At 39.2% G+C, this 27,000-nt stretch overlaps 1 protein-coding gene across 4 annotated transcripts in view; it reads right to left on the bottom strand.

Moving 5' to 3' along the window:
• Positions 1–27,000, bottom strand: part of scamp5a (secretory carrier membrane protein 5a) — a 60,521-nt gene that overhangs the window by 19,617 nt on the left and 13,904 nt on the right. For all 4 annotated transcript variants that reach the window (XM_043680200.2, XM_043680199.2, XM_087982076.1 and 1 more), the window contains 3 exons: positions 23,490–23,552; positions 20,532–20,651; positions 1,082–1,238 (listed from right to left, as the gene is read on the bottom strand). In XM_043680200.2, the coding sequence (XP_043536135.1) occupies positions 1,082–1,238; positions 20,532–20,651; positions 23,490–23,496 (284 nt within the window). In that variant the 5' untranslated portion in view covers positions 23,497–23,552. The remainder of the gene's footprint in view (positions 1–1,081; positions 1,239–20,531; positions 20,652–23,489; positions 23,553–27,000) is intronic.

Genomic DNA, 27,000 nt, shown 5'->3' with positions numbered 1-27,000 from the left:
TGGAACTGCTCGAGTCAGTGTCACAGAGGAAGTGCGGCAGCATGAATAGAAAATAAGCAAAGAAAATTTTGCTTGCAAAGACCCACTAAACAGACAAAAATTGGTTTGGGACTTTGATGCTTTGTCCTATTGATTCCATTTGTTTCATATGCTAAGAGCCTTCTTTCAGATGGTATTTTGGCTCAGGAACCAGTGCACCATCGACAATAGTTCTGGCATCTTGAACATAATTTCAGGCAAAGGAGTAATCCCACTGCATGACCCAAGATTAGAAAAACTGGATTCAATTAATATGGATTTTGTGTCCTCAGCCAAATAAAAACAGAAATAGAAAGCACACAGCAATAGAATTAGACATGAATCAGAAGCCCCACTGACATGGAGGTTTCAATAATCAGCACAGAAACTTACACTGAAAAGTAATTTAGTCAGCCCAGCACTAGAGTAATTTTTCACCTGCTGTATTCACTTTATATGTGGGTAGCTTTCAAAATGCTATTAGAAATCCTCAAGTCTCTTTCTCCCCCTCCCAAATGAAATTCTATTGCTTGCACTTGAGTGGACTGCTAAGTATAATCTGATGCATGATGTATGGAGTCACCAGCATACTGGGTCTCTTCATCTGCAGATCTGTATCGTCTCAGCATGCTGCATCCAATCTTCAGAAATTTTGGTGTTGCTAACTCCATAACACTGGTGGTTGTACAGAGAAATCTATTAAGTGGCACCAGATGTATTTCTTTACCACCCCGCTCCCAACCCCATTAAACTGAGAACTGTAGCTTTTCTTTCCCCTCCCTAAGATTGACAAATATTGATTCATTTTCCTTGAGATATTAATTTGTCATTACTTTTGCAGAGGGTTGTAAGAATGTGAAGTTTCTCATCAAAAGTAAAATGTTCCAAATGTCTTTTTGTTTTCTCTAAGAAACCAGTAAATCAGTGGAAAGAATTGTCCTCAATTTATCTCATCAAGCACCCCTCTACGAAATCTGGACAGTGTTTTCAACAAAAGTGTCCTAATGTTCTCATCCATGTGAATGGGGCGGAGGAAAAATGAGCGACAGCTCAGAGTACTTACTTGAAGGCTTTGTAGATTGGTCTAAACCAGCAAACATAAGAGCATGGTGTGAACAAAATCAGCCAGAGAAAGGCCAGTCCAAAGTTGACAGCTCCACCTCCTCCAATCAACCAAGCTAGACAGCCAATCAGATTCACTGCAAGTGTGATGCTGTTCACTGCAACAAAGTATCAATAGCACACAACAGCCAATGATCATTCACATTGCAGGCAACTAACATGGAGGTCAGCATTTCCACAAGTAAGGCAATGAGCCAATTAGCAAAGCGGTGATATAAGCCAATGCCCGGCAAGGTGTTATGCTGGAGAACTTGTTTAATAAAATTATACATGGCACAACTGTTCTGACATCAGCAATGGGAGCAGGCAATCTACCTTTAGGTCAACTCAATACTTATTCTCCTTTTACTATTTTCCATAAACTGTACAGAAGTCACATTCTGAGCATACTTATGAAAACTTCATAGTTACCTGTCATTTAGATATGACAAAGCCCTAGGATGTCCAATACTACACTAGCCAATATTAACCTGAAACCAAACAAACTAGGAAGCCACTCATTTTTGATCGTCCCAACCTTTCCATGAAACACTACATCATTCAGAATTTATGGAGATGTCAGTTTGTTATGCATAAAAGGCATTCATCATTTGAAGAACAATCACAATTTCAAAATAAATTTGGAATATTGAGAGCAGTTCTAGGCCCTGTATCTTAAGGATGGATGTGCTGGCACTGGAGGGGATCCAGAGACGTTTACAAGAATGATCCTGGAGATGAAGAGCTTGTCATGAGGACTGGTTAAGGACTGGGTCTGTATTCAGTGGTTTTTAGAAGTGGTTGGGGTATCTGATTGAAACCTACAGATACTGACAGACCTGGGGTCAAGAAACATAACCAGCTGTAACCAAAATCGTGGAGAAGACTCGACAGGCCTAATTCTGTGCCTATGTCTTGTGGCCAGATGAATTTAAAAGCCAAGTTCAATAGTTGTTCAACACATGACTGTTTTATCATGTGACGTAGTTAAACGCAGACTGTAGCATCCAATAGATGGTGATGCTGCTCAACATAGAATTACTGCAGGTGATAAATTATAATCTGGTCTAGAGCTCTCAGGTAATATATAATTTGTGCAACGACACAAATTCCTCCTAAGCTGATGCACTGCAAAGAAAGTAGCAGTGATCTTAGCAATCTCTTGATTTGCTATTTCACTACTGCAATAGAAAAGTACAGGCCGACTAAATTAGATCATCCCACAATTTCTTGGTGCACTGCAAAATGCAATTCTTCAAATAGTCTTAGAAGCAACATGTCCACAGTAACAGTGCTCTAAAGCCGTAGACAGTTCCTTGTACGGCACTTGAATGGAATTATATATGGCTCGATTGTGGTATTTATGATGGATACATGCTAATGCACAAGAGTTAGGAGGCTGATGCGTAGAAAATATTTGCCCTAAGAACTCAGTCACCAAAAAACCGCTACATTGTACTAGGCATTTCTGAGCCCACTGGGCAAAGGAGTGGGGAAATTTTTGAATAACCATTCTTTTCATAGATGGAAAAATAACTAACTGCTTCTCTCACCATGGATGCTACTTGAGCTGCTGGGCATTTGCAGTATTTATTTCAGATTTCCAGCATACACACAATATTGCGCTTTCGTCTTTATACAAAATGAGAGTTTGGTTGGTTTTGGTTTTTTCCCCATTAAGGAACCCACCAGTTGTTCTGTCCGTTTCGCTCCCATTACATAGGTGTAATAGCACTTTTTAAAAATATCTCACGGCTAATCATAGCCATGCTAAGGAACAATACATTAAGATTTCACTGCATAGATAAAATAATACAGTTTAGATATGTTAACACCTGATTAACCTAACCTTGCATCTGTGGAGAAGCTGGAGATATAGATTAATCTTCAGATAAGGTCCCAGAAAAAGCAGTCTTTTAAAGGAGGCAAAAACAAAATGAACCGCTACAACAAAGTCTTGGATACGGGAGCAAGGGTCATTCTTGTCTTTTCACCTTCAGCTATTTGGCTTCTTCAAACTGGAAGCGATATATCACAAAAACAGAACGTGGAGCATCATAACGATGCAGCAGCTACCTTTCATCAGTACAACACAGAAAAACAAAGCAATTTTTAAAGAGATAATTTGCCTTTATCTCACCACCTGCTAGAGGGCTTCACAAGGGCATCTGATTCACATCAGGAGTATGCTATACAAATTTACCCCATGACATCCTTTGCTATTTCCTGATCAATTGACAAGGAATCCAGAGTAACATGTGGGAACAGCAGCCAACATTTTTTCTAAAAAATAAGTTTCTTTCTTCACCAATATTAATTCCAACAAGGCTGCACCATCAAAGGCTTGCCTTAGAGCTAACTAATCTCACCATGTATAATGGCTTAAGTGATTCACACATCAGTAGATTTTCCAGTTTTCAAGCACATCAAAAAGGCCACTATTAAAACCATTAAGCCATGGCTTTGTTTGACCATCACTTTAATTCAGACACGCTAGAAGTTCAGTATATATTCAATTCAAATTTGCAACACTCTGCCCAATTGATTTCCCTTTGGGCACACGGGATGCTTGCTCTCATGAAGCAAGAAGGAACTGAGACCCGTTTATGCTTCAAGAAAACAGTTGGGTTTCAGGCTGCTCGCCCTTCATGGGTGTTAAGACTATCTTCATAGCAAGGACAGAGTGAGAAACAGAATAAAGAAAACAGGTTGTTGGGATGCAAGAGATCTAAGGCAACATCAGGATGCACAGATAACTGAAGCAAAGATCAATGACATAGCTCTCAATTAGCTTAGGCTACCAAGTTCAGAGGCATGCCTGCACAGTACACAATGTGCACTTATATTAGGAATTTACATCAAGGTTTAGCAATGCAGAATTCTTGCACATACGAATTGAGAGAGTAGGTTCTATTTATTGTGACAATCTATTCCACCATGAGCACAGAGAGGAAACTTATCACATTTCTCTAAACTATCGATTTTCAACAATGGGGGAATTTCCCTGTAAAAACCAACACATTTCAGCAATTACTCATCTGGAAGAAAAGGATGGCTCTGCAAAGGCTTTCATGAAAAGAAAGTGAACTTGTTACCATATTAGAGCAGGAACGATAGGCTCATAGGCAAAGGGGGGAAAAAAAAAGAGCACAGCTTGTGCTCATAAGGAACATGGCAGCATCCAAGGAGCTTTGAAATCGACGTTTCGGTTTGCCCGAAACGTCGATTTCGAAGCTCCTTGGATGCTGCCTGAACTGCTGTGCTCTTTCAGCACCACTAATCCAGAATCTGGTTTCCAGCATCTGCAGTCATTGTTTTTACCTCATAAGGAACATACCTCACTAGGGTGGACTGAAACCTGGTCAGAGAAGCAGAGAGTCATTTCAGACCAGAAGGAGGTCGCACGGCCCATTATACTTACTACCAGCTCTCAAAGAAGTCTACATGGTTCGTAATCTCCAGTGCAATTTTTTTTTCTTCGAAAAACTCGATTCTGAACGGTTTTATCTGATAAATAGAGAACATCACTACAAGAATATAGTGAGCACCTTGAAGAATTGTTTTTGAATGCTTTTAGAATAGGGAAGTCCTCCTTAAAAGAGAGAAAATAAAAATGTAGAATAGGATTTGAGAGAGAAACAGATTAACGTTTTACAAAATTTGTTTTGCCTTCAACTCAAATACAGCATATCTTATTCTTCTCTCCCGGTTCCCAATAACCCACTCCTCCTTTGACTTCCAGCTTTATTCAGGTTGCGTGAGGCTGCCACAGTGCTGCTTGAGCACCTTCATGTCAGCAACCAGTTTAAGTATTTGGCAGGTGGGTTTGCAGCTGGATGCCTTTCCTATCACTAACGCACTCCATTTAGTCAGACAGCAGGCAAGGGTACAGACACATGCCAACTTGCTTGCACCAGTGGCTGGTTTCGACCAGAAGCATTTATAGTCTTGAAATTTGGTTTGAACCAGAGAGTATCTTCCATGTCAGGAGGAGGAGATCCACCGAGTCACTCCAGCACTCCCTATCCTAACAGCTTTCTTTATAGAGCTGAATGGGTGATCTCCAAAAGTATTTCATTCCTGTCTGGCGCAAGACTGCAAAAAAACACAATAGCAAAAACATGGCTCAGAAGGGAAGTTAGAGATAGGGTATTAGATGCAAAGAGGGATACAAATTGGCAAGAAAAATACCAACAGACCAGAGGGTTTGTAACAGTTTTATACATCAAAGGAGCATCAAGGGATTGATTAGGAAGGGGGAAAGTAAAATATGACCGCAAGGTTATGGGAAACATAAGAATTGGAGTGTAAAAGTTACTATCTATATGCAAAGAGAAAAAGATTGGTGAAAACTCATGTAGGTCCTTACAGTCAGAATGGGGATCAAAGAAATGGCTGAAGTAAACTCATACTTTGAGTGTCCTAACGAAGGACACAAACAACATGTTAGAAATGATAGGGCATACAGACTTTAGTGAGAGGGAGCAACTGGAGCAAGTCTGTATTAGTAGAGAAATTGATGGGATTGAAGACTAATAAGGCCAGATAATCTAAATCCCAGAGTACTTAAGGACTTGGCCGTAGAAACAGTTGTATGCATTGGTGGTCAACTTCAAAGATTCTTTCGACTGTGGAATTGGACTGGAAGGTAGGTACTGTAACCCCATCATTTAACAAGTGTGAGATAGAAAGAAAAAAAAAGATACTTCTGGACCAGAAGTCTGTCATCAGGAGTGAGGATGCCAGAGTTAATTATCAAGGATTTTATTGCAGAGCACTTGGAAAACAGTGGTAGAATCAGACAGACAGTCAGCATAGATTTACAAAAGGGGAATAATGCTTGACAAATCTACTGGAATTAGTTGAGGATGCAACTAGTACTGTTGATTGGTGAAGCCAGTGGAAATGGTTTTTGATCTTTCAGAAGGTATTTGGCTAAGTCCCACATAAGAAATTGAAGCTAATGGGATTAGGGCTAGTGTATTTAAATAATAGCAAAATTAATTAAAGGCAGGAAACAGTAGGAATAAATGGGTCATCTGCTGAATGGTAAGTGTGATGAAAGGGGTACCTTCAACTACACTAGGTGTCCAGCTATTCGCAATATATGTTAATGATTTAGATGAGGGAACTAGATATGATCTCTTAAACTTTGAGATGATAGAGGTGGGAGGAAAGGTGACTTGTGAGGAGGATGCAGAGATGTTGCAATGCCATTTAGACAGCGGAGCAAGTGAGCATATGTGGATAATGCCACATTATCCACATATACGATGTGCATTTAGTGTGCATAAATGAGAGGATATACACTTTGGTACCAAAAATAGAAAGACATTATTTGAATGGCTGTAATTTAAAAAAAGAGAGGGGAATATTCAAAGAGACCTGGGTGTCCTTATATGCACCAGTCAATGAAAGTAAGCACGCAAGTGCAGTAAGCAGTAAAGACAGCAAACTGTGTGTAAGCCTACACAGCAAAAGGATTCAAGTACAAGGGTGTATTATTGCAATTACACAAGCATTGGCGAGGCCACATCTATTTCGGTCTCTTTATCAGAGGAGGAAGGATGTGCTTGCTATGGGGAAGTGCAGCAAAGGTTTACCAGACTGATCCCTGGGGTGGTAAGACCCAATGCTAAGACTGGCTGGGTTAAGATTGTGTGGTGCTGGAAAAGCACAGCAGGTCAGGCAGCATCACACTCTCAACTCTAATCTTCAGCATCTGCAGTCCTCACTTTTGCAGAGTTATGATTGTATTCACTGGTGTTTCAAAAAATGAAGGGAATCTCAGAAACTTAAAATTCTAACAGGACTAGACAGGTTAGATACAAAAATGATGTTTCGGATAGTGGGGGAAATGTCAAAACTATGGATAATAGTTTAAGGATAAGGGATTGAGATGATAAGAAATTTCCTCACCCAGAGTGGTGAGCCTGTGAAATTTGTGCCACAGAAAGTGGTTGAGGCCAAAACAGTGTTTTCAAGGAGATGATATATATATATATATATATATATAGGTCTTGCGGCTAAAGGCATCTTGAGATAAGGTGAGGGAGATGAATGGGATTAGATGGGAGTCAGATGGGATTAGAATCTGAGTTCAACAATCAATCATATTGGTTGGCAGAGCTGGCTTGAGGGACCAAATGACTTATTCCTACTCCCATCTATGTTTCCATGTTAAATTCTCCTTTTGTTTATATGATGGTGCCTATGATCAACTTATCAAATCTGAATTAGGAGCAAAAGGAGGTCATTCAATAAGATCATTGCTGATTTCCTATTTAACAAGTATACATCTACAGCCACCTTATTCAATGACCTTCAACATCACCACTTTGAACTAGTGTTCAAAATCACAAAAAACTTCCCACCTCTGCCCTAAGACGATCATCCTTCCTAGCTCTGGACTAACCCACAAGAATAAACATCTTTTCCACGTCCATCTGGTCAAAGTCAGAGAGCTTGTATACTTCAAATCATGGAATTCTAAAACATCAGCGGAAACATGTCTCAAATCTGACCAATATTTTAATCATAAGACAGTTCATCCATTCCTGGTATCAATCACACCTCTGAATCCCCACCTTTCCATCCTGCCTCGAATAAAACTGCACACAGATTTCAAGATCCCCTTTTCAACTGAAGCGTAAAATCCTCTCTAAATTATTCCTAAAATATTTTATCCCTGTACTTCATTAGCGCTTAATTCTCAACATCTTGAGCAAACATCCAAATAACCTTGTTAAAACTTTAGCTCCAATTTCCAATGGCTCTTTGGAACTCTTGGGTTAGCCCCAGTTTGAAAGTGTCAGCACTCAACTTGAAGGTTATATTTGTCATACAGTAGGTCACAAGAATGAGCCATCTACATTCGGATAATATCCCAGAGTTCCGAGATGGAATTTAGTGAACATATGTGCAGAACTGCACTTTTAAGATTAACATGCAAAGGATGATTTTTAAGAAAAATTTATAAAAGCTAACCTTAGAAAAATATAATTTGTCAGCTGACCTCCATGCAGAGCAGTTACATCATTAGGGAGTCAGTATCACATACAACAGTCACACAAAATAAAAGCAAACATTGTTACAACACCCTTTCAATAACAATCCTCAAATAGGAAATCAACTTCAAAAGATTATATATCCTAACTCCACTTTGTCAGTCAGTAAACATGATATCTATGTACCATTTTTCTTAATGCTAATAATACAGGGACAGTTAATTATGAAGAGTCTTTGAAGTGGTTTAAAAATGCATAGAATTATCCTTAAAATTAAAACGATATTTTTAAACATGGATTGCTTGAATTTTTCATCTTGTACTCATCAGGAATGCTAAATCTCAAATGATGACAATAATTTATACTAGAAAAGGGTGATGACTGATTAACAAGTCAACTGATTAGACAAAACATTGCTATAGAGAAAGCAAAAGGGAACTTTAAGCTCCCCTACCTCTCTCACTTCCTGTAGTAAAAATAATAGCAATTGTTTGAAATTTGGCATTCTTGCATTTGTCCTGATAAGTACAAGACAAAGTGCTTCGATGGCAGGACTCTCCTTTCATCAACGTCCAAATTGTGTTCAACCAAATAACTAATTACATATAATGGAATAAAAAGGTTTGTGCAAATCATGTGGATAATTCTTATTTACGTGCCCACTCCTGCAAGAGAAGCTATTCACCTCAGTAGAAATCTAATTACAGAGGCAACACATTTAAAAGATCGGAGCAAGTCAGTGCAATGACCAACAGGACTGCTATAAAATAGTAAGGACTTTCCTAGAGTACATCATTAACCAAGCAGCTCAATAGAACTGATCAATGGACGGTAACAGACTGCAGGCCTGGGTTTGTATTTCTACATGGACAATGTTTACCGCTCAAGTGTTCAGGACATGATGATGAAAGCACACAATAATCCTCTGCCTACCAGCATTTTGAACGCTGTCCAAATACTTCACATAGATGCAGAGGCAGCCTCAAAGCAGCTGGAATCAGTAGTTTAACAGTCCTACAGCACCCCTCACAGGCCACTTTAAACATGAATGTAAATATCATTTCATCTGTACTTCAGTTAATTCACACTCCTTAATGCTAGCATGATATCAGATGTGCATCTTGCGGAGATCAATTAAAACTCCCTTTACATAGTGGGTAAGAAAGATAAATAGATAGAAAAGCCAATAACTTGCATTTATGTAGGAGTGGATAGCAAGTCTAGAACTATAGCTACCTAATACATGAAATGAAGCCAGAATTGGAGGAACAAAAAGGTCTTATGGCTTTAAGATTTGAGGAGGTTAGAGACAGAAAGACAAAGCTGTTGCTCCAATCAATGATACTGCCGAACAAAACTGAAGTTAAAAACTCAACATTTAATAATCACCACATGCTGAAATCAAATTTTTAAATGAAGGTCACAGTAAGAATTTTTAAAGTTCAAATAATTTGCTCAAGTTCAGTGCCAATGTAAATCCTGACAGTGCATAGTTAATCAATTGCTTCAGTGCTTTAAAATGGTGAAGTACTGCCATCTACTGGCAATCACTTGCAGCATAGCATCTAATGTTAATGCAAGATTTGATATGCAATGCTGCATTTGCAGAGGCCTGGTTTAACACCTTTAAATTAGACATTGACAAGCAGTTCAAATTGTCAATGAACGTGGAGGCAGTTAATCCTTCCCAATTTCTGTTGGCAAAATACCAAAAAGAAAGAATATACATTACCACAAACCTGAAAAATAGAAATTACTGTATAAAAGCAGATTGAGAACACTGCCCTGCTAACACTACCAAGTCGGTTTTTGACTGCTCTGTAACACAACTTTCAACATTCACTGGGAACAGAGAAAATGATCTTGAGCTATATTTCAGCTGGACAAATATGACTTAAGAATTGTGATAGTCCATTTGGGAGCTGGACAACTCCTTTTATGAAGCAAACAAATAAATATTTCTTAGTATGTCCCAATATTACACATTTTATTTTGTACAGCAAACAGGGCTGCAATTTTCGTGTATTCATTCGCAAGCAGGCATTATCTCTAGCTTAATGATTCTCTTAGGCTACACCTATAGGTGGGTATAGGTCGAGAAATTTCTGTCTTTTGTCATATGTAGTTTGCAGCAGTTTATGCCTCAGAGTGGACTTTATTCCAACTAAGGAGAAAAAGAAAGATAGGAGCTGACCAAAATCTGAGAATAGGTTTTCTGATAAGCTCCTTTGGTAAGTGACACCTTACAATGTATAATGTTTTAAGTGTTGCACAAGAGACGGAGAGGCCCTCTTGTGGCACAGTAGTAGTGTCCACAAGCCTGGATGGAGGGGCCTGGGTTCAAAACCCACCTGTTCCAGAGGTGGGTAATAACATCTGAGCAGGCTGTCAAGGAAAAATATGTTAAATTGAAAAAAAATTAAGGAAAAGTTTCGTGAGCTTCTACTTTTGGGTACAGTTGCAAAAGTCAAAAACAGCAGGATTTTGAAAAATTGCACATATCTTTCAATCCGGTTTCAATTGGGATATGGTTGTGAGCAGAATGGATTAAATGTTAACGGCTGTAGACTTATATCAGCCAAACAGTAACTTCCAAACCTTGTCAGGTGTGAAAACAGACTGAAGAAAGAACTACCAAATCGAAGTTATTGTACTCGTCTACTAAAGTGCTAAAATACACAAAGCATTTGCTTCAATAAGAAATTGTTTTATACAATTAAACAGGACATTTGTGACCACCAGAAATTGTTTCTGCTCATGAGGTTTACAGAGACTTTCAGCTCACGCGCTCATGTCATTATGATCTCATCTGGAAAGCCAAGTGATTGTTCACAGGCTTAACTTAAATATAAGGGAGCATTATGAGAAACTGATCGATCAATTTTCCAGAGGGGAAAAAGAATGATTTATTCCTCCATTCTTTGATATGGGTTACTGCTAGCAAGGCCAGCAATTATTCTTCATCCCTAATTGTCCTTGAACCTAATAATTGCCAAGCCATTGCACAGGACACTGAATAGGTCAACCAAATGACTGTGGATCAGGAGTAAAACATAGACTCCACTAGCTAAGTATGGACCTCCTTCCTCCAAAAGGACTAGAGAACCAGATAGGTTTTTAAACAATTGATGAGCATTACTGAGATAGCTTTATTCCAAGTTCATTAACTCAATTTAAATCCCACCGGTTGCCATGATGGGATTTGAACCCTGAATCTCCAGAGGGTGAACCAGAATCTCTGGAGTACTAACCAATGACATGACCATTAAATTACCATCTCCTCAGCATGATGAAGAATCACATTAGTCTTGTGCTAACGTCCAGTTTCTTTATATGTTTTATATTATTTAGTATCGGTGTTCAACCTTTTAAGTGTTATGGATTTTATTTTAAAATAATATATCAGTTAGATGTGTTTTTCAGGTAGAAGCTTCCCACAAGTTAATTGTTAGGCCAGTGATACTTAAGCAGAATCTATTAGCTAGCATTTAAATGATTTTCATAATTTCTAATCATTCTAAAACACTTTGGTGAAGTACTTTTGAAGTGCAGTGCCTTCTACAACATGGAGAAACTTGGCAGTATGTGCATAGCAAGGTCCCATTGGAGAATAAATACAGGCTTCAGTTCACTGTTCAATTTAGAAGTGCCATTAAGCTCATTAAATCAGTAAAGGTATTGACAATAAACTTGAACTGTAACAGATATCAGATTCCTCAGACAAGTCTCGAGGTTTACAGCACAAGAACTAAAGACTTGACAGCCTAAGGGCAATTAGGCAGAGGCAACAAGGGTTGGCTCAGCCAGCAATAGGAACACCCTGGGAAAGAATATATGAAAACTTCATCTGTCTCAACTTTCAGCTGAGGGTATCTGAAGACAAATTCACCTTCCTGATTTCTCTCCATTACCTTGCAACTTTTCTGTTTATATTTATCATTTTTTCCCATGAAAGAGGCCACACAGTCAACTTATTATGTATAAAAAAAAAGAGTTGTGCTCTGAAAGACCCTTTGTCTAAAATAATTCCTCAATCTTGCTTTTCAACCTCAACGGCAATTTTAAATTCTTCTCACTTACAGGTTAAAAGGATAGAGTAACTCTACGTATGAGACTCATAAGTTCCCTTTACATCACTGACAAAAGAACCAGAGAGGGAGTTTCTCTTTACTCCTGTTATTCTATGCAACATCTGACAGGGATGAAACTGAAATTCAGTACTAACAATCCAAAAAGGACTGGCCAAATCCATGAAGGTAAAAGAATATAAATGAATAAGGAAGCAGCAAGGTAGTTGGACTGATTAGATAACTCTTTTTTTTTTAAAAAAAAAAAAAGAGGTACAACAGTGCAGACGTGATGAGCCAAATAGCCTCCTTTTCTGATTTGGTAACTTCAACCTGAGGAAACAGTTTTACCGGTTAACCCTTTTAAAAAGTTAAACACCTCTATTAAATCTCCTTTTAGATAGGGATTCAGAAAAAAAAAAGTGATGTTTCTCATGTAAACCAATACTCAATCTATAGCTGCAATATGTTTCTTCACAATTTTGACTTCCCATTTCAGGAAGAGAAAAATCCCACTACAGTGAGGCTTGTCTAACTCCACAGTGAAGCAGAGCCGGAGATGTGTTGCTGGAAAAGCGCAGCAGGTCAGGCAGCATCCAGGGAACAGGAGAATCGACGTTTCGGGCATAAAAAGAAGGGCTTATGCCCGAAACGTCGATTCTCCTGTTCCCTGGATGCTGCCTGACCTGCTGCGCTTTTCCAGCAACACATCTCCGGCTCTGATCTCCAGCATCTGCAGACCTCACTTTCTCCACAGTGAAGCAGCAGTGCAAAGCAATCACTTCAGTTTCACAACTTGCTAATTTAGAAAAAATAAAAAGATGTGGGGCTAAATCATTCAAAATCTATTACTAAAGAGTGAACAGCTATATTTTTGATTTGTCCCAAACAACAGATTCAGATGCTTTAGGTCATTGAATTTAAATAAAATGTTAAACATTTGTGTTTATATTTCCTGTTAAAATTTATAAAAGGTTAATATATGCTGTCTATTCAGGTTCAGTTTAGTCTCAGCTCAATTTTTTAAGTTAAAAAAAGTAGGGTTTAGTCATTATAGGAGTAACATTCTGAAGAGGTTGAATTCCACTCATCTCATCACAGCGGATTGATTGAAGACTGTTCTTGCCAAATCTATACCTAAAAGCAGCATAAACATACATGCATGCACAGACACAGAGGGGAACAACCACCTTCAGGTGTTATATTATGATTTATCAAGGGTATCCAAGAAGCATGTGCAAGAGGAACTTGGAACATGGATGCAGAGAAGAAAAAAAAAAGAGTTGACTTATATACATGAGGTTGATGAAAAATGAACGATTTCTTGGCTAAGATTTGGGGGTCAATGTTTACACAAGCTCGACCATTATGCAAAGTGATAGTGTAAATTTCTTTGGACGCATATTCACCAATGACATTCAAAAATTTGAATTGGTGCTAGTATTGTCCATATTCTTCTACATTTTACTATTGTAGCTTGGATTTAAAGTTCTGAACATTTCTCAACTTAATGACAATTGGAGTTTGAATGAACAAAAGCACAAATAGAACAAGGACTTTCAATAATTAAACTCTGCAGTAAGATTGCTATTACTGGAAATATTCTAAATCTTGCCTCTGAATCACTGAGCGCACACAGGGTCATGGTACTTTCTATGTGAAATGACAACTACTCAATTTCTAAATGAGATTTTAGGCATGCTGACAAGATTAGCTACCTTACACTTATAATCCTGAACTGCACTGTGTACCTACATCTTACTTGCAAAATCCAAACAAACCTCTCAGCCCAAAATTTCCACAATACTTGGTACTGAAAGGATGTTTTCTTGGGTAATTTCCAAATCTTCTCCTTTGTACAATCTGTAGTGATTGTTCGCCTTCCTTAGTAACAGCTTAAACTAGCAGCTCTGCTTCTAAACTGTTGATTCCTTCACTAGTACGAAGTTACTTTTATTGAGCATTGCTTGGCAATTAAGTATACTTCAATAGTGCTCAAGGTTTTTGGTATGGGGAACCTCAAATACAAGACCATATCAGGAACACTGCATGCAGTTTTGGTCCACTTGCTTGAGGAAGGATATAATTGTACTGGAAGCAGTTCAGAGAAGGTTCGTTTAATTTCGGAGGTGAAAGGTGCGTATTAGGAGACGTTGAGCAGTTTTGGCATACATTTGATGAAGTTTAGAAAGATGAGAGATCTATCTGAGGCTTAAAAGAAGACACTAAAGGAGGTTGACAAAGTACAGCAAATGTTACCAGTTATGGGAATAAGAGTTTTAAGGCTAAGAGGTGGCAAATTTAAACAGATGAGCAGGATTTATGTCAGAAAGTGTTGTGAATCTGTGAAATTCATGACCCCAGAGTGCAGTGAACATCAGGACACAGTGAATTGGAGGAGAAAGATTTTTTTTTAAATGAATACGAGATTAAGGGGTATAGAGAGCAGACAGGAAGTGGAGTTGAGGCCAAGATGAGATCAGCCATGGTTGCATTGAGTAGTGAAGTAGGCTTGAGGGCCAAATTGCCCACTCCTGCTCCCAGTTCTTATGCTGTTGTACACCCATAATCTGACCTTAGTATTGCCTCTTAAGTTCTGACAGTGCTAGAGAGCTAACAGAAATCAAAAACTACCAAAAAAAAAGCAGCTCTTGGTCAGCATAACGCAATGTTTATGCAAGTGGATGCGATGAGAAATCAGTTGATCAGAAATTAGGTTTGCTTCAAACAAACTCAAAACCTCAAACAAAAGCTCAGACAATGTAATTGCACCAGAACACAATTTCTTTTTTAATAAAGATATATGCAAGACTAAAGCCTGACACATTTTACTATGCTGTACCATTAAACCTTCCACTTAGTGAGGAATTAAAAACCGTTTAACATAACGCACTGAAATTCAATATCTATTTCAAAAGATATCTTGGACAATAAAAAATGCACTGCGGTTTGCTGTAACTTTGTTGGCTGGGTATCCTTACCTTGAAACATTACATTGAAGCAACTTAAATTACATCTATAAAAGTATTATAAACAAATACTGGACAGCAAAGCGCGCCAGAGGTCAAAGGAAATGAATTTAGGACTGACCAATAAGATACAAATTCGCTACATTTCCCTTCCTCAAAATAAATTTCACACACAGCAATTAACTTGATTAACATTCTCTGTTTGTAAAACTAACAGCATACAAACACTATTAACTCAGCGTTTCCAGCTCATCTTTTGGCCTTTGCATCGAAGATAAATGAACAGAAGATAGATGAGCATTAACGTTAAACCCAGAACAGTTACTGAAGGTTTCTTCAATGAGGCAGAATGTAGTTGCCATGCAGAGTACAGCTCCCAACAATCTAAGCTAGGAATAAGCTTCAAAGTCAAAAGAATATAAAGCTTACAGAAACCCCCAGTTAGGGTGCTACAGCAACTCGGGTGTGGTAGCATCTGTAGAGAGAAACACAGAGTCCTTTGTTTGAACAGTTCTGATGAAGGGTCACTGGATTTAAAACATTAAGTTTATTTTCCCATCTACAGATGTTGCCAGACCTGCTGAGCTTCTCCAGCACTGTTTTTGTTTTAGATTTCCAACACACACACAGTTCTTTCTTTTTAGCATCGAAGGTTTCAGTGTTGTCTCCATGGTAGTTTTCCCATCTCAGAGTCCAAAGGTTGCAAGCTCAAGTCTCACTTTGGAGACCTCAGCACATTATTTTCACTGTGATGTCATCTTCATTTTGAGATTTAAGCTAGCCATTCTCGCAGGAGAACATAAATGATCAAATGACACAATTCAAAGAAAAACCACAGATATTCACTTGGTATCCTGGTTAAAATGTACCCCTCAAATCAACACCCAACTCAATCGTTTATTTCATTCCTACTTATGGGAATTTTCTATGCACAAACTTGCTCCTGCATTAACTTACAATACAACATTGACTACACTTCAGAAGTACTGTATTATTTGGGATTGCTGTTATCATAAATAATTTTAAAACTAATATTACCATGTGGTACAGTACTTCAACAGAAGTATGAAGACCATTTAATATTCAGAATATATAGTACAATTGAATAAAAATTTGTATAAAATCTGTATTATTGCATTTTCACAGAATTTGTTGACCAGGGATAGACTGTTTAAAACTGGTTTGTGAGCGGTATGGTGGCTCAGTGGTTAGCACTGCTGTCTCACAGCACCAGAGACCTGGGTTCAATTCCCGCCTCAGGCAACTGAGTGTGGAGTTTGCACATTCTCCCGTGTCTGTGGAGGTTTCCTCCAGGTGTTCCAGTTTCCTCCCACAGTCCAAAAATGTGTAGTTAGGTGAATTGGTTATGCTAAAACGTAGGGGAATGGGTCTGGGCGGGTTGCTCTTCGGAGGGTCGGTGGGGACTTGTTGGGCCGAAGGGTTACGCTAAGTAATCTAATCTAATCATAACTTGACTAGACTAGATTAAATTTTGACTTTACTTAGCTTTGATCCTTCTCTTAAAATATTTGTTCAGTGTTATCAAAACTTTAAGTAACAATAAACAGACATCAAATTTGTATGTAGCATTTGTACATCCTTTGTACATTCAAAATTCTTCACACAGAATTCACATCATTATTTCATTCATTCTTTGTTTAAAGAGTCTTAGGAAATTGCAATGTATTGGTCCAACATTCAATATCTGAGTGGCTACAGAGCCAGAGTACAAGGAAGAGACAGTCTCAGAAGCCAACAATGACAACAAAAGATTGCAATACTTTACCTGACCTGGTGGTGGTTTAACAGTAATATGAATTAACAAGCAAACAGCTCCATCCAGCAGCAAATATCAAGTACTGCAGCAGAAGCTCCTGCAGTCTACTACCCCAGTGTGTTATTTGTCATTACATCACTGTTTTAACACCGAAATAAACTGCTTATTGACACAGAAGATTCACACCAGCAATTTAATCAAGTAATTGTAAGTGGGATATACTAGACCTATTTTATACTGCTCTAACATGACAATGAATAAAGTCTAGACCAGTGTAAATGCTTTCAGGCAGCTTCTGAATCACATGCATGTTAAGATGAAACTGAGGTTTCTCCAGCTCCCTCAACTTTCAAAATTACTGGGCTCAGAGTTAATAGCTGGAATCTATGTCTTTGGGGATAAAAAGAACAGTTCAGCCCTTCAAGCCTATCATTGCACATTGTAAATGCCACAATGAGATTGTTTCGCGACCCACTAAATGCAAAGGAAACACGGGCAATGTTGATACCAACTTTCTTCACAGTATTACTATTTAAGCCCTGGTATCATTCTGGCAATAGATACTAAGCTGCATTAAAGACTGTGTGCGCGTGTGTAGAAGAAGGGAGGTGAAAGTCCATAATTGAATGCAGTTATCCAGAATGGAGCAAATCAAGACTTCATGTAATTTCCAATCCTTTGCATTCCTGTCCCCTGAAGATTAAGCCCAGCAGTGTTACATTTTTTGTAACTGCCCATTATCTGTTTGTTATTACATGACTATCAAGAAGCTCTTTCAACAGAAAGATACAATCCAAACCACATGCATTTATATTATAAATTCTGTTCAGTTTTATCCTGATCTCTTTAGTGTTGTATAGGGAACTGTTGTGCGTGCCTTTGCAATAGGATGAAAATTCATCTTATTTGCTTATCGTAGTTTTCTTTCTTAAATATAAATAAAACTGATCTTAAAAGCTTTATAGAAACAAACAAACAAACTTGAAAGAAAATAACTCAAGGATACTACAAAAGCTAAAACTCAATTAATTGAATATTGATACCTATCCCAAGGTATTGAAAATGAACAGGCAAATACTCAGACTTAAGAAATAGCAGCTGTCCATGTTGTGAGAAGATTGCAGTAAATGAAAGCAATATCAAACAGTCAAGTTCCAAAGCTTTGAAGAATTATCAAAAAAAAAACACGTCCCAGGGGAGCAGCACAGTCAAAGGAAGAAAAATATTCTTTCTGATTAAAGTTATTATATTGATTCCTTTTCTGAACCTTGCGGATAATTGATTTACACTAGGTAAGCTGTTTGGGAGTGTGGCAGGTAAAGAAAGAGATTTCATTTAATTTGTGCTATCGAGAGATCCTCTGTATTCTAACTTGACAGCTTTTAAATTGATTGTTCAATGAAATAGATTTTCATTTGTAATGCTCAATCATGGTTCAAAATTATTAAAGACAATTGCTCAATGCCAGATTAACAAATCTGTTTTGATAAAAAGTGTGTTAAAGACACTAATAACTAAACAATCGGGATAGGGGTTCACAGCAAGAACTACATAGTTCATGAACGGTTCTTATTCTGTAATGGACAAAAATTGAATTTTCAAATCGTTGGAGAAGGTAAACAGTACATCAATAAATTGCATCCCTCAGAATTCACCGCACCCACAAATCATAGAATCCCTATGGTGTGGAAGCAGGCCATTCAGCTCACTGATTCCACACCAACCTTCTGAACAGCATCCCACCTAGGCCCACCCCTTACCCTGTAACCTTGCATTTCCCATTGCTAACCCACCTAGCATACACATCTTTGGATACTACAGGCAACTTAGCCTGGCCAATCCACCTAATCTGCATATCTTTGGACTGTAGGAGGAAACCAGAGCACCTGGAGGAAATCCATGCAGACACGGAGAACATGCAAACCCCATACAGACAATAGTCAGAAGGTGGAATCGAACTATGGCCCCTGGCTCTGGGAGGCAGCACTGCTACCCACTGAGTCACTGTGCCACTCCAGAAAGTTCTCACCCAATATATTGATCAAACAGGCTGGGTGCCCTTCTACTAAATCTAAAATACTGGTATTGGCATTGGTAGTATTTGACAGTTTGCATGTCTTAAGTCTGAACTCCAGTGATATGTATACTTTTTGTTCTCCCAAAGGAGTATTTTATGTTGAGCATTATACAAATGAGAAAGGCCCACCTAGGACTGAGATGAACGCTTACAATATATCATTTGGAATTCAAAGAGTGTGTTTTTGGTTTTAAACCTGTGACAGTGACTTTGAGTTATCAAGTAATTTTGAACAGTGAGTTCAAAACAGCATCTCACAAAAAGCATGAGATTAAGAGATCAGATAAATGCCGGGTGAGATAATTGAAGTATTTAATAAATTGAGTTTTCAATTACCTACATAAAGGCAGTCAGGAGCCATAAGGAGGTCAGTTCAGAAGAATGAAAACAATCAGAAGGGCAGTTTTAGTTTTCTAGGCCAGAGGTCAAAAGTAGTTGCAAGCTGTTTTAATGTTAAAATAGGAGGGCTGGGAAAAGGTCCTGAGCATTTCTCAAGAGCTCAATAAAAAGGTCAATCAGCAAGCCTGTTAGTGTGTCACTAGGAAAGATGGGGGAGAAACACGTCTGGTGAAATGTGTAGGAAGTCACCAAAATGCAATGCTTACAACCTTTGCAGTTTAATAGGAAATTTTAAAAGTGAAGATCAGAGTGGGGTTGAGCATTTGTAAAGGATATTGCTGGGAAACAAAAAGGTCGAATCTTTCTTTGTGCTGTTCATAAGAGCTTTCCAACTTATCAAAACTTTGTTTTTGTATAATAACCTAACATACTTCTGTCAAAGGTACATGGACTGCCTTGTGTTAGTTAATATGTTCAGTGACTGCCCCAAGGCAAAAAAAAGATCAAGTGAGGTTTAATTCTGGAATCTGACTTGTCCAGTATTCTCATCAGCTGGGATCACCGAGACTGAAATAACCCTTCCAACCTCAAAGATTACTAGCATCAACTCCTTAAGGCAGAAGCAGAGAAATGTGTGTTTTGCAATGCTTCAAAAACCAACGTGAACATTACGATAGCAAGACTAATTATTCAGCTTGCTGCACTAGTTATAACTGGTAAAGATAAGATTACATGGAGTTTTTAAGGTATATGCATGAGTCAGGAGCTAAAAACTGATCACACAGGAGACCTAAACCTTTACAAAAGTTTGTGATTACACCTACAGAATATGGATTTGTATCTGGATTCCAGGAGGTAAATGGCATGTTTACAGTTCAATGTTCTACCTAGGCTCATTATTCAAAAAGATGATTACATATATTTTAATCAGTGTAGAATTCTGTGTGTAAGCAGAGAAGATTAAACCATTTAATTGGTTCATCCAACTTGCATGGACTCTATGACACAGAAACTGAATAGAAATTTCACCATTTTGAAATATAGACACAATCAACCTTAATGCCCTTGAAAGAAAAAGGGTCTGTAACAATGTTTGGAAGGTTAGAGATGTTACTGGGGTCCACAGCACATCTAGGATGCAAACACATTCACTTGTGATATAGTTCTCATACTCACGCATCCAAAGGTAGTAAATGCGTTTTGCCAGGACTTTGTGTGGTTCTGGAATTTCATTAAAATCCTGGTAAAAACACGGTTTCAACGGAATGAACTTTGGGAGCGGTGGAAAATTGTTTTCTAGAAAACAAAAGCATCATGTTTAGAATAATTTACAAGTAGTCAGGTTTAAAATAATTTAAGATTTGCTGTTTATTAATAATGGTGACTCTTAGGCACCACTGCAAAGTTAAAGAATGTTGCTTTATACTGGGTCTACTTCTGGACAGCAACAATTCCTCCGACTCACCCTTTTCTCTTCCTACCATTAGTTTTTCCAAGCCCTTAGATGGGTGTTTCTGAATATAGTTGGATAACTGGGCTGCATTTCCTTTACTTTTCCAGCCCCCTTCATTAACGGTTTCTCTCTTACTTTCCCAGCTCTCATTCATTTAGGTCCTCAGACCCACAAAGTGAATATGCTAAGGTCCATAGCATTTCCAAGTTGACTGAAAGATGCTCTCTCTTACCATGTTACATTCCCTTTTCCACAGAGGGGCAGACACACAAGGAGTTCATGCTCCATTCCTTTTACCCATCACTATTTACCACGCTTCTGTTTGTACCTCCATAACATTTTTCCTGATCCAGGTCTAATATTTCTTCTCTCTGCAGAAATAATGTTCTTTTGCACCAGCTCTTACTGTGATGATCCTATGGGTTTGTTCTGCTTTTTTTTTTGTTTTAAAAACAATGTTTTAAGACAGAGGTGCCAGATATCTATTGAAAACTTAAACAGTTTGTTAGATCTTTGGGTTATATTTTTAAAAGTTGGAACAATAGAAGCAGTCTGATGGGGTGTCGTCAAGCTCTGGCAGAACCAGGATTTTTAGTTTTTGAGTTGTCAGCATTAGCAGTTGTTGCTAGGTCTATTGCTGCAGTACATCTCCCCCCTGCTAACTCAGTTCTCTTGATGTTTTTCCTCCTGAGGTTGCATGGAAGACAATCTGTTTTCTGAATCTTTTGCCAAAGGTGTGTTTATGGGATGTTACTATAGTGGAACAGTTACCATTTAGTAGCTAAGTAATCCTTTATTCTGTTAAGTTTTCCAATAGAATTATAGCTAAGCCAACTTTTTTTGCTTTCTTTTGCTGTATTTTAAACTGCAGTGTACGAATAACGTTTTGCTCTTCAAATCTGGTAATTTGACCAATCGAACTGCATCTGGAATGCACCACCTTGCACTTATTTCTAAATTAAGAAAAAAAAAAGTCTAGACTATGTTGTTAATATGAGGTCTAGTCTGATCCATAACACTTACCCTTCTGCCACATTTTATATTTTCCTCTTTCTCCAAGTATCCTCGTTCAGCTTTCTATACTTTCCATCACTTTGCTCAGTTCCTTTGTTTAATTTCTATTCTTCAGAAACACTCCACTTATCTGCCCTAAAACTGAAGACTTTTTCTCATCTGCCAGATGCACACAGAGATAACTGCTCAGCTCTCCAACCAAAATAGAGGGGGGTCACCTACCAGAGGGGCACTATTGGACATGCATGCCTGTGTCCATCATGGCCACAGGTGGATTTCAAGCTAGCAGATGCTCCCAGCAAAGCATTTCATACTCATCATTTAACAGGGCACTGACAGCCAGTAAATCTGCACAGAAAGGTTTGCCACTTCTATCCCTATCATCTTTCACTTGCACCTCAAAAGTCAAATGTGGGGTATAGTCAATAATCCCACATGTCCACAGATTCACAGGTTGTGCCAAGAAGGTCCTGAAATAGTAGCAAGTGGAGAGATGTTGGAGAAATGCTGTGATTTTCCTGTTTGCTGTGCTATCTTTTTGGCACTGCATATTTTGGAATATTTATAATAGATGCTTCTCAATTTCTTTTTACTTGAATGGGGGTGGAATCTTTTGGTATTTTGTGTAAAGGGGGGAAAAAAAAACAAGTTTTGAGTACTATAATTAGTGAACAGCAATAAGTAGTCAACCCCCTCTGATTTCGTCTTGGGCAAGGATTACTTAGACATTGGCCTCACTGCCAAACCACAGCAGAAGGCTTGTCAAATAGCTTTCAGCAAGTTATTCCAATTATGCAATAGCATTTAATTGACCTTTATACTGCAATTCATTGTAAGTGTTGCATTGCTCGTAGACAAATATTCAACTTATAATATGGAGCAAGAATACAGAATATCATTTAGCATTAATTTGCAAAGTCATCCCTTCAAGCAATACAAGCACCTTGCATTAAGGGTTCTCGTACTCAAATTTTCAAAATGCAAAATCAACAGAGCACAGCAGGTAATTGTTTGTGGCTTACACAAAATAATGTTTCTTGCCAGAGATTGGAAAACAATTATGAATGAGGGAAGCATGCTTCTCCATTCAACTTTCCAAGACTTTCAAGTCTCCTCACTACTGCATTCAGTTTGATCAACTGAACATATGAGGTCCAAGTATTTGGTGTGCTTATAGCTTAAAAACACTGAGCACTTTTACTATAATGAGCAGGTTTCAATGATCCAATTTCACTGAAGGAATGTGCAGAACCCAGGATGTGGCTTTGAATCCTTTAAAGTGCTCATTATTCTGCTTTTATCTTTAGTCATTCACAAGACAGAAAGAGCACTATGTGTTGTCACTCTAAATCAGATTCTGTCTGATCAGTCTTCAGCATGCCGATTGGTCGGACAGGGCTAGATGCAGAAGCAGAAGACAAGGAGATGGATCAGGGTATTCAGACGTTTCAGGAGGGCGAGATTGTTGACACAAAAAACTCTGACAGAATTAGCTCCTCAGAGGCAAGTGAAAGAAAATGGGTTAAAAAAAATTTAAACATCATAGGAATTATCGAAATCACACATCGGAAAGGAGACCTGCTGATGGTTTGGAGAGAAGGCCCTTTGTTCCCAGGGAATGCTGAGCAGAAATTCAGTTGTACAAACTAAATGCCATCCATCCTTACCAGTCATATTTAAGATGGTGTTTGCTCAGTTTCTGACGTCTCAAATGTGTAATACGATCTAACCTGAAAAACAAGACAATAAACTTTAAAACGTGGGCTAGTGCGGAAAATGGATGGACGGCCGGACAGACGGACGAATGAACGAAAATACGATATAGTAAGCAAATAGCAATGAATAGAGTTACCGGTATGAATGAATGAATGCAATATAGTAGAGTCAACTTATACATGAGATATATGGAAAGAACAAGACTTTTTTGCCAAAATGAGGGGTTGTCTTATACATGGCATCGACCTATACATGAGTATATACAATAGTTCAGATTAGATTGCTCTTTTCAGGCCCTGAAACTCCCTCCCTACAATGCTCATTTACACACTCTGCAGTGATTCAACTCACCATCTCAAGAGCAAGTTGAGATGAACTACAAGTGCTGGCCTATCCAGCTACACCCACGTTCTTTCAAAGAATTTTAAAAATCTCAAATAAAATTGAGTGCATGGTCTCTTCTACTGGAGGGTGACAATCAAATTAAAGCATACCTCAATGAGCAATGGCAAGTCAGCACGACAAAAGCACCTATTCCTCTGTCTCACACACCCACCCACACATACATACGTACAAATGCATGAAAGAACTGAATATTTTAATGGAGAATTCTTGCTGCACATTAATCAACATCTTGCATGTGCCAACATGCAGCCTCTGCTTTCTTTCTGGAAAGTGGTCTGAACAGCATTCCAGCAAAAAAAAAAGATATCTGCAAACCTTCAAACTGAAATTCTCGTCATTCTTCTACCATCCCTGATTTCCTTGGAAAACAAAGATTGTGTAGTTGTACCAACTCCAGTTGGCTCATGACATGCCCAAATGCCACCACTTTTGGGCTGAATAGCCAGTTTTGAGCTCATGTCAAACACAATGCTTTTGGGGTTGAAGAGTATGGTGCTGGAAAGGCACAGCCGGTCAGGCAGCATCAGAGGAGCAGGAGAATCAACATTTCGAGCATAAGCTCTTCAGAGGAACAGCTTATGCCCGAAATGTCGATTCTCCTGCTCCTCAGATACTGCCTGACCAGCTGTGCTTTTCGACTCTGATCTTCAGCATCTGCAGTCCTTATTTTCTCCCACAATGCTTTTTGGCCCAACCTGTTGGCAGTTATCTTTCATCTAAGCCTATAACCCCAAACACATTTACTTGACCTATATGTGCTTTATTCCTTCATCTCTCTATTACAGCCTTCTAATACCCCCCAAAACCATCTCTTTCCTTTCAGTTCATCATTGGCTACCTCAGTGTCATTTTCCCTCCCTATTGCCTCTACCCAGCTCAGATGTCTTACATTGCTGGTTTTCTCCACTTGACTTACAAAGAATTGCTCATAAACATTCCAATTATAAAATGCTAGTTTTAACCCCTATAGGTCACGCTCACTTGGAAGACTTCCTGGCATTAACCACTTTGAGCTGAACTGGCATACTGAACGTATCACGATTATCCAGTTTAGAGGATAATATCGATTGAATCAACGCAAACTACATTATCACCAGTCCACAAGGAGGGCCTAAGTTTAATTTTTCATAACACATTGTCCAGCTCGTCAATAAACAATTTTAAAAAACACATGTAATCTTCTTCTTGGTTATACAAATATAAGGCCAAGGCAGGGACTCTCTGGACTATTCCCTGAAAAGCTCATTTCCAACCCACAAAGTCAAAATTAGCTTGCATTTGCTTACAATAAATCTTCATTTCATCTAAGTTAAAAATAGTGCCAAGATGAAATGAAAACATGCAAGGACAAAGAGTCAATTTCCTTTCTCTGCCCCAACCTCTTCACTTAAGATGTTCAGCAACTAAACACTAAATACTTCCCACAAGCTCTTCTGCCTAATATTTACAACTTCTAATACATCAGCTAGTGGTTCAGTTTTAATTAAAAAGTATAAGCTAATTCAATTGTCCTGTTTTGTATCTGGATGTGAAAAAGATGGGCAATTCACCACAGATAATTTATAACTAATTAATGTTGGCCACAAAATAAAAAAAGAAAATCAAATTGAATCAATGAAAGTAAAGGCTGTGAACTGAACATGCTATACAGTAGGCTAGATTGTAAATTTCTGGATTAGTGGTGCTGGAAGAGCACAGCAGTTCAGGCAGCATCCAAGGAGCTTCGAAAATCGACGTTTTGGGCAAAAGCCCTTCATCAGGAATAAAGGCAGTGAGCCTGAAGCGTGGAGAGATAAGCTAGAGGGTGGGGAGAAAGTAGCATCGAGTACAATAGGTGAGTGGGGGAGAGGATGAAGGTGTTAGGTCAGGGAGGAGAGGGTGGAGAGAATAGGTGGAAAAGGAGATAGGCAGGTAAGACAAGTCCGGACAAGTCATGGGGACAGTGCTGAGCTGGAAGTTTAGAACTAGGGTGAGGTGGGGGAAGGGGAAATGAGGAAACTGTTGAAGTCCACATTGATGCCCTGGGGTTGAAGTGTTCCGAGGCGGAAGATGAGGCATTCTTCCTCCAGGCGTCTGGTGGTGAGGGAGCGGCGGTGAATGAGGCCCAGGACCTCCATGTCCTCGGCAGAGTGGGAGGGGGAGTTGAAATGTTGGGCCACGGGGCGGTGTGGTTGATTGGTGCGGGTGTCCCGGAGATGTTCCCTAAAGCAATCTGCTAGGAGGCGCCCAGTCTCCCCAATGTAGAGGAGAACGCATCGGGAGCAACGGATACAATAAATGATATTAGTGGATGTGCAAGTAAAACTTTGATGGATGTGGAAGGCTCCTTTAGGGCCTTGGATGGAGGTGAGGGAGGAGGTGTGGGCGCATCTTTTACAGTTCCTGCGGTGGCAGGGCAAAGTGCCAGGATGGGAGGGTGGGTTGTAGGGGAGCGTGGACCTGACCAGGTAGTCACGGAGGGAACGTTCTTTGCGGAAGGCGGAAAGGGGTGGGGAGGGAAATATATCCCTGGTGGTGGGGTCTGTTTGGAGGTGGCGGAAATGTCAGCGGATGATTTGGTTTATGCGAAGGTTGGTAGGGTGGAAGGTGAGCACCAGGGCCGTTCTGTTGGAGGGGTGGGGTCTGAGGGTGGAGGTGCGGGATGTAGACGAGATGCGTTGGAGGGCATCTTTAACCACGTAGGAAGGGAAATTGCGGTCTCTAAAGAAGGAGGCCATCTGGTGTGTTCTGTGGTGGAACTGGTCCGCCTGGGAGCAGATACGGTGGAGGGGGAGGCGGAGGAATTGGGAATACGGGATGGCATTTTTGCAAGAGGTAGAGTGGGAAGAGGTGTAATCCAGGTAGCTGTGGGAGTTGGTGGGTTTGTAAAAAATGTCAGTGGCAAGTCGGTCGTCATTAATGGAGATGGAGAGGTCCAGGAAGGGGAGGGAGGTGTCAGAGATGGTCCAGGTAAATTTAAAGTCAGGGTGGAATGTGTTGGTGAAGTTGATGAATTGCTCAACCTCCTCGCGGGAGCACGAGGTGGCGCCAATGCAGTCATCAATGTAGCGGAGGAAG

This window comes from Chiloscyllium plagiosum, unplaced genomic scaffold (assembly GCF_037043375.1).
Source record: "Chiloscyllium plagiosum isolate Xiang-an unplaced genomic scaffold, Cpla_swu_hap1 HiC_scaffold_42, whole genome shotgun sequence".
In the NCBI taxonomy this organism is placed as follows: domain Eukaryota; kingdom Metazoa; phylum Chordata; class Chondrichthyes; order Orectolobiformes; family Hemiscylliidae; genus Chiloscyllium; species Chiloscyllium plagiosum.
This window is presented reverse-complemented; position numbering and strand designations above follow the sequence as displayed.